Source organism: Aphis gossypii, chromosome 3 (assembly GCF_020184175.1).
Source record: "Aphis gossypii isolate Hap1 chromosome 3, ASM2018417v2, whole genome shotgun sequence".
In the NCBI taxonomy this organism is placed as follows: Eukaryota; Metazoa; Arthropoda; class Insecta; order Hemiptera; family Aphididae; genus Aphis; species Aphis gossypii.
Window position 1 is genome coordinate 54,391,905 of NC_065532.1, and position 9,152 is coordinate 54,401,056.

The 9,152-nt window shown below is 25.5% G+C and overlaps 2 protein-coding genes across 3 annotated transcripts; one reads left to right on the top strand and one right to left on the bottom strand.

Annotated features, from left to right (window-relative positions):
• The first annotated feature begins 268 nt into the window (after positions 1-268).
• Positions 269-6,115, top strand: LOC114126545 (transcription initiation factor TFIID subunit 6). 2 transcript variants are annotated; one of them, XM_050202994.1, is made up of 12 exons: positions 269-286; positions 565-726; positions 1,393-1,479; positions 1,683-1,836; positions 1,893-2,043; positions 2,102-2,237; positions 3,433-3,612; positions 3,682-3,916; positions 3,974-4,116; positions 4,191-4,356; positions 4,433-4,539; positions 4,623-6,115. In XM_050202994.1, exons 2-12 carry the CDS (start codon positions 577-579, stop codon positions 4,692-4,694), a joined length of 1,581 nt encoding a protein of 526 aa, XP_050058951.1. In that variant the 5' UTR covers positions 269-286; positions 565-576; the 3' UTR covers positions 4,695-6,115. The 2 variants fall into 2 exon arrangements, with proteins under 2 accessions (XP_050058951.1, XP_027846318.2); XM_027990517.2 differs by lacking the exon at positions 269-286 and adding an exon at positions 293-442.
• Positions 6,116-7,679: 1,564 nt separating this feature from the next.
• Positions 7,680-8,641, bottom strand: LOC114126552 (protein seele). Its single transcript, XM_027990527.2, has one exon. It carries the CDS (start codon positions 8,280-8,282, stop codon positions 7,740-7,742), a length of 543 nt encoding a protein of 180 aa, XP_027846328.1. The 5' UTR covers positions 8,283-8,641; the 3' UTR covers positions 7,680-7,739.
• Between the last annotated feature and the right edge of the window lie 511 nt (positions 8,642-9,152).

Consider the following 9,152-nt stretch of genomic DNA (forward strand, 5'->3'; position numbering starts at 1 on the left):
TTTTTACGTGACGTAATAATAATTAAGAAAACGATTTTAAATTTGAGTTTGTTTATTCTTCAATTTATTACAAAATGTATTTATAGATTGGTTTTATGGTATTATCTAATATTTAGACATTTTATAATTTTTTTTATAGTTTTTTTTTTTTTTTTAGAAATTAGAAATATTTCCACACGTCCACGATAATTTCTCAATTATTGTTTGTTATTAATTATTATCAACAAACGATGTAAACATTGTAAACAAACAACCAAGATGCATTGATAATACATCAGCTTACAAAGTAAGCATCACAGAATTATAAGATATCCCATTATTGATATCATAATTGTTAATGCGAATTGCGATCATCGGACTTGGACATTTACTATGTAGTATGTTTAGTAGTAGCTAATTATTTTATAGTATTACAAATTACAAATTTACAATACTGACATAGGTACAGTAAAATTAATTTAATATTGTAACATATTTACTATTTTATAAAGTATTTGAGTTTACTGTATAGCTTCATTTTGCGGAGCAAATGTATAATAATTTTTAAATTTTCGAATTACTAAGTCATTTATCAGAATGGGTGAAATTGAAGTAAACTATGGCTCCATTTTACCAACCGAATCACTAAAGGTAATTGCGGAAAGTGTGGGTATTGGCAATTTATCTGACGATGCAGCTAAAGAAATATCGGACTCCGCCACTTATCGTCTTAAATTAGTGTTACAAGTAAGAACATATTCAAATAATTTTAAATGTGTCTACTATTATCACTACTCTAGAAGCTAAGATATTTTTAGAATCAAAAATCTATAAATATAAAATATAAAGCTTAATGGGTAGAAATGTCCACACCAAAAATATATTGGAGAAAATGTCCGGGGAGAAATTTTCCATTTATCACCTACTAGCTACCATTGAATTAAATATTTATTTTAACAATTTTAAACCATCTTTAAAACTAAACAAATGTATTATTTTTTCAACACTTAAAAGTTTTATAACATACAATAAATTAAAAATAAAATACATTTGTATATATGTACAAATTGTGTTTGTTAGCTAAATGAGAAATATATATATTATCTTATATTATATTAGGTACACACTTCATAGTATATGTAAATATCACGATTATCTACACGATATGTTATGTAGATAACCGTGGTAAATATCATTAAAACTTAAGTTTTTAAATTATCAACAAAATATTAGGAAATATATTTTATTTTGGGGACTTTTTTTCCAGGTTTCTTTATAATATTGGAAATTTTTATTCCGTTTACCAGTTCATTGTTAGTAATAAATTGTTCTATTTCGTGTATACTTAACTACATATACTACTCATTTACTACAATTTTATACATTAATGTAATTTTATGTAATTGTTATTAGGAAAGCAAAAAGTTTATGATGCATTCTAATAGATGCAAATTACTACCTTCAGACATTGATAATGCTTTAAAAGTTTTGGGTATTGAAGTAAGTTATACAAATTATATAAGTTTATATTAGGTAACTATTTTAATTTTAATAAATAGAAAAGTACTTATTTAAATGCTCCGAGACCTGTCAAATATGAATCAATGATATATCATTAGTGACAATTTATTTTTAAAATTAGAATAACAAAAAATTTTTTGGCCTATTCACAGTTATTTAAAATAGTATTGTTTTATTTTTAGCCTATATATGGATTTCATGCTAAAGAACATGTACCATTTAGATATGCATCAGGTGGTGGACGAGAATTACATTTCATTGATGATAAAGACATTGATCTTATTGAATTTGTTAATGCTCCTTTGGCTAAGTTGCCTTTGGAAATTAGCATTCGATGTTAGTATCATTTCATATGATTAAAATTTACCACTTAATTTATATTAAATTTTTAGGCCACTGGCTTGCCATTGACGGAGTTCAACCAACTGTACCAGAAAATCCTCCTTCCGTGTCCAAAGATGTTCAAAAACTTGAATGTGTAGATCCTCTAAACAAATTAAAAAAACCCATTGATAAGGAAGTTTCTGGACAGCCATCTACTGGGTAACATTATATAGTTAGTATGAAATCAAAAATGTTAAAATCTTTTTCTTTTCTTTAGAAAAGCTCAAAAATTACGTAATGTTGAAACAGTTCATGTGAAACAATTAGCAACTCATGAGTTATCAGTTGAACAACAGCTTTATTACAAGGAAATCACAGAAGCTTGTGTTGGATCGGATGAATCTCGAAGGGCTGTATGTATTTTAATAAAGATTTGTTATACAATACGTCCATTTAATAGTATACTCTTTTTTTCTCTATTAAAAACAATTTATTAAATAATAAACAGGCTTGTACACAAAAAAAAATTTTGGAGGGGGAGTTCATAAAAAATGTATAATAATAAATATTTAACAATGATAAATGATATAAATAAACTACACAACTATTAAATTTGGGGGGAGGTTGGGTAACCTACCCCCCCCCCTCTGTATATGTGCCTGGTAATAAAATTCTGTATTCTAAAGCAGTTGTTCTCAATCTTTTTACAACCTGAATTTTCCCCTGAAAACTATCATAATCCATATGGTTTTACTTTTACAGAAAATATAAAAAATCAAAGTTTGCCTATTGTTTTTCCAACCTATTACTTTATAGTTTGTACTAAAACTTTTATAGGTTTGTAATGAATATAATTTTACAAATTAATTTTTATTATTGAGTTATTTGCAAAGTGTGTGCTTATTTTCTACTGTGGTTGGTAACAGCACCTTATAATTTATTTAGCTAATACTTAATATTTTTATAGAATAAAATATCATAAATATCTTAGAATCTATTTAATTAATACAATTCTCAAGACCCCACTAAAAATTGACTTGCAACCTGCAGTTTAAGAATAGGTGTTCTAAAGTGAAGCTTTTAACATTTCCCAATGAATTTTAGTTTTTTATTTGTAAATAATTCTTTCTACAGAAAATACGGCTAATTATTTTGTGCATAAGAACAAAAATGCATAACTGTAACAAATACAAATGATCAACAAGCTAATTATTATGGAAACTACTTGACTAATTACAATAATAGTTATATCAATAAATTTTTTGAGATTGGTTATGTTTAATTCCTTTTTCAATCTCTATATACTGCTACAACAAGACATTTATTTTGATTCTTGAAAATCAAATATATTTTTGTTTATATAAATAGTTGTCATAGTTAGATAATATTACTATTAAAATTATAAGTATATAGTTTATTTTTAAATTTGTTGTATACATTATTATTTTATAATCTGTTTCTCTTTGTGTTTAGGTAATTATAGACAAAAAGAATTTACCAAAAGTACTTTATTGACCGTCTCCTTTTATTTTTGTTTCTTGCTATTTACCTGAAATAATTTCGTAATGAAGAGTTTAATACTACAATTTAACTAATTAATTTTTTCAGGAAGCTCTTCAAAGTTTGGCATCTGACCCTGGTCTTCACGAAATGTTACCTCGCATGTGTACATTTATTGCAGAAGGAGTAAAAGTAAATGTTGTTCAAAATAATTTAGCATTACTTATTTATTTAATGAGGATGGTTAAAGCATTATTGGATAACCCAGCTCTTTATTTAGAAAAATATGTAAGTTCAATGATATTATATATTATTACTGTATAATTTCTTATAATTTAATTAAAAATTATGGTTTAGCTGCATGAAATTATCCCTTCTGTTGTTACTTGTGTTGTAAGTAAACAATTGTGCATGAGACCAGAAATTGACAATCATTGGGCTTTGAGAGATTTTGCCTCTCGTTTGATGGCGCAAATTTGTAAAATGTTTAATACACCAACAAACAATGTACAGACTCGTATAACTAGAGTATTTACAAATGCTACTAATTCAGACAAAACCGCTCTTCCATCAGTGTATGGTGCACTTGAAGGTAAATAAACATAGTCAAATTTTTATAACTTTTAATAAATTAAATTAAATATTTCAGGTTTAGCAGAGTTAGGAACAGAAACAATAAAAGTATTTGTCATTCCCAGAGTACACATGATATCTGATAGACTAGATTCACCAGAAGTTACACAGAATAATGTTGATAGGATATCCGGAAACCAAATTAAACACTTACTCTGTGTAATTTTTTTATTTTAAATTTAATCACATTTGCTTATAATTAATATTTATTAAATTTGCCTTTATTGTTTCAGAAAATATTAACTCCTGTGTTAAAAATAACACATTCACCACCAGATAATTTAGACGAATACAAAAAAGAATTTGGATCTGTTGGTGTACAATTGCATGCTGCTGTATGTAAAGCCCGTATAACAACTACTACCCAAAGTACAAGCAACCAAACTGTAACACAAACAAGTAAATAAATGGGTTTTAATAAAATATAAATGTTTGTTTTATATTTAATTATTAATATTAAATTAAATCAATATAGATACACAGTCTAGAACAGTTATTGGTCGACCTGTTGCAACCACTACAAGCAACACAGGAAATCCTCAAAAATATGTTCTCATGTCTCAACGACCTGCTGTTGCTCAAGTAAATTATTTGATTAATGATTGCTATAATATTAATCTCCAAGTTATTATATTTTTGTTATTTTTAACTATTTTTATTTTCAGACTCCACCAAATAAAACTGTTTATATATCTCAGCAAAATATTAAATCTGAATTTCAAGATCCTAGTAATTGAATGTCAAGTTAAGCAAACTAAATTTATTTTTTTTTTAAGGGTATTTGTTTAATGACCTTAATTAAAATTAATTATCCTTGAAAGTCTTAAAAATTATATAACTTAAAAATAAATCAGAAGTAAAAAAAAATATTTTAAAAACAATTTATCAGATCTTCAAACTGGTGAAAACCAGTTCTATTATTAACCAGTTTTATTGGAAAATATATACATATGAATGAAAATAAAACCACAATATTATTTATTTTATAGAAAAAAAACAAAAATATTTAATTATTAATTTTAGTTCATAAATGAAGTTTTTAATTAAAAATTAATAATTATTACTAGGGCTGGGATTTTAATGTCCTAAAAAATCTCAAAAAATGCAATATAAAAATGTATTTATATTTATTATGGCTTAATAAAAAAATTTAAAAAAATTGTATAATACTTTTTTTGTTATTGTACGTTGTTACTTAATTGTTTTGTTCTATTTCTGTTTTCTTAATCATTCATTATAAAATAATAATTTAAAAAAAAAAATTGTTTGATATTTTAACTTGTTTTTGTCAGTATATATTACCCATTGGTATATAACGGCGATAATTTAAGCAGAAAGTCCTAGCTCTGATAAAGTTGTTATCAATGATAATCGATTTTCGTGCTATATAATTTATAAATTGTACCGTCGCATGTCGGCAGTTTGCTGAAAATATCTTGTTAATCGCAACAATTTTCATTTATTTTATGAACAAATTGTGAAAAATACTCTAAAAACTAAGAAAATGCCCTAAAATCTTCAAAAAAAGCATTTTATAATTATTTTGATAAAAAATGCAAAATAAAATTATTTTAAATTAATCAGCATCACCCAAAACACATTGTTTACTTATGGAGCAACGTTTTGAAACACTAGAAAAAAAGATGCATTTGCATCAAAATCCCAGCCCTAATTATTACAATAAATTTTCATGTGTTAGTATTATTTTTCTATTTTCAGGACTCAAGAGAAATCCACTTATTTCCTTAAAATTGTATTATTAATTTTTAGTCAAAGTAAAAAATCTCAATAAATGCAAAAATGACTTAAAAAACTCAATAGATGCACTATAATAAGGCATTTATATTTATTATAGTTAAAAAAATTGGAAAAAAAATTTATTTTTTGTATGGTATTGTTAATACTGTATTTGTTACTTTTTTAATTCTGAACGTACTAATTGGTTTTACTAATTTAGCAATACTTGGCGAGGTCTAGCTATATGAAATTGTTATTGACAATAACTTGTCGTTGGTAACTTTGTTATATAATTTATTATTCATACTGTTGGCAGTTTGCTGAAAGTCTCTTGTGAATCGCATCAATTTTCATTAATTTTATGAATAAATTGTAAAAAATGTTCTTAAAATAAAGAAAACACACTAAAATCGTCTAAAAATGCATCTAAGGTTAATTTTTTCGAAAAATGCAAAAAATTTATCATTTTAACTTGTTTCAGTAGATCACATGTGAGACCAGTCCCAAAAATAGTAGTAAGTAAATATTGTATACTTGGTTATAAAGAAAATGTTTATTTTAAAAAGAACAAAATTATCTAACTACCTAATATTTTAATTTGATAAACAGTTTTAAATAACTGTAAAACATAAGAAAAGTATTAATTATTTTTTTTAATTGAAAAAAATAGAACTAAATATTGACCATGAAAATCATTTTAGTTAGAAGCACTACAGTTTATATATTTTTTCTCTTTAAATATTTTAAATAAAAAATATTATTTTTTTAATTTATGATTGAAAATTATATTTATACAAGTTAACTTATTAATACTAACAATTAATTACTACTGAACATAATAAAGTATAAATATTTTAATTTGGTACATACGTAGAAAAATTTAGGCATACTACACATAAGTTATCGGATAAATGATTTCTCTTATATTAGATTTAATTCAAGAGAAATCAGTAATACTAATAACCAAAAATAGTCTTCATCCAATATCCAATATGTTGTATTCAATAGTATTTTGTTATATAATATGTGGTGTACCTATGACCAGCTGGTTTTTACACAGGTCTAAGTTTATCTTAAATACATACAGTTTAATCGTTTTCTTCGGTGAACACTTTATCTTTGATAGCCTTATACTTAATATCTTTCGATAACAATTTTATTCTTACACATTTTTTAAAAGTATGTGCTCAGTACACTACTTATTGCATGACACTACAATTTATACGCTATCATACACTCAGTATGTTTGCAAAAGATTTTTATTTAATTATAAGTAGTGACAAATCAACCACAAATTTTTTAAATATTTATTTTTATTCAAAATAACGATATGGGTACTATTTGACATAATTTTAAATTAATTTATTGGCGGTAGACTGCATACTATAATATGTAGACATCCGTATTTGGTAAGTAACATTCAAGTAAAATATTAGAGATATATGTTAAATAGTAGAGGCATGTTGTAAATTATGTCTTAAAAAATAATAAACCTAATATTATACTAATAAATATTATAAAACTATAATATATATTACCTTAAGAGGCTTAACACAGCGATAATTGATACTCATGCCAGGTGTATTAGGTATTTTTTTATACCAATAAGATTTCTAGCATTTACACTACAAAATTAAATACTTATTCAAGAGTCTAGTACATTTATTTTTCATTCACTATATCATTATTGAAATAAGTATAATATAAATCAGAATTAAAAAAAATTATGTTAGTACTGTCTATCAATAAATATGTAAATCACTTACTAGTTAGTACTTAAGTGTTGTAATATGCAATGGTTACATTGTATATCTTTATAGTGCCTAAGCTAATGAGTGATCAGGCTATGTATCAAAATAAAAAAGGCAAGACAGAAAGTACAATTGTATCATTCAAACATTAGTGCCTATAGCAGTAAATGTATTATAGTTATTAAAATACCTAATAGAATTTAACATTAACACACCAGTGTAGTTAAAACAATATAAAAACTAAATATAACTTTAATAAACTATAAATAAAAACATAAATATAATAACTTTTGATTACAATTCTACTTTATTATCTTTTTTTGGACACAGTTGCATAACATTAGTACAAATAGAATGAACAATTTGATCATCATTTCCAGACTTAATTATATTTATGAGATCTTCTTCAATATCATTAACAATGTCTTCGCAATAATACTGTAAGCTTTTGTTTAGATCAGAGTCTTGAACCACATCCACCTCACTCATCAATGGATTCATTTGACCATCTAGTAACAATGGCATAACTGTCAGTGTGCCATTCTTCTTAAACGTAGCACGTACATAATCATTCATCTTTTCACACACAGAATCCATTACCTCTGTTAAATATAATTGAGACCGAGCTAATGGAATAGTATGTTTTATTTGATTACCATTGCCATCCAATCGAAAATTAGAAACTTGCACAATGTTTGATGGATCCACAGAACTAACATTACGTTGGATTTCCTCAACAAGACGACAACACACTTCACATTTTAAATTTGAAGTTTTGATGGTTACACATGACATTAATAATGCAAAAAGTATATATAAATATTTTGATAAAGCCATTATTATCAAAATCGTTTTTATAAATTCAAATTAACAATAATCTGTGTCAATCACAATTTGATCTGTGTTTTGGCTCTAGGTAACTAATTTAAAAACAAAAAATAACAAAGAAACTATAGCCAGATATTAGTCAATATAAATTGTAAATACTTAATAATAAAACTAAATTACTCAACAAATCACAAAAGTTGCTAATCCTATGGAAATTAACAAGTAACAGGTTGAAAAATGTAGCAATCCTGGCCGATACGTCGCGTTAAAATTAGTTAGTACTTAGTAGTAACTACAACTACAGTCTACAAAAAAATAGTAGTCAGGTAGTCTACGATAAAATTGCAGATAACATTTTTTTATCTTTAAAGTTCGAACCGGTTTGAGTAGTTAATGGTAGAATTTAGAATAATAGAAGGGGCAAGGTTGATATCAATGACAGTAATGACTATTGACTGTATCACGGTCATAGATAATATTATATGGACTATGGAGTTATATTAGTGTATGCACACAACACAAGGCATAGATATATCTATATCTGTGGATGTATGTATTATCCTTAGATCATATATTATGATCTAAGGTATTATCTATGATCACGGTCTTGGAAGGTATCTTCTTTTATTCTGAAGAGAAAATGGGCTGTATTAAATGCAGAGGCAAAGCCAGGATTACAAGGAAGGCTAAACACTTCTAATAATACTGTTTTAACTCAAATATTCTATATTTCTATTTTACAACTAACAACAAAAAATATATTAGTTAAATAATTACAATTTTTAAGACAATTTCCATATTTAAATTTAAACATTTCAAAACAATATAAAAAAAATTGGGCAAGTGAGTACCGCTCTGCTGTACATTAGGTGCCGTATG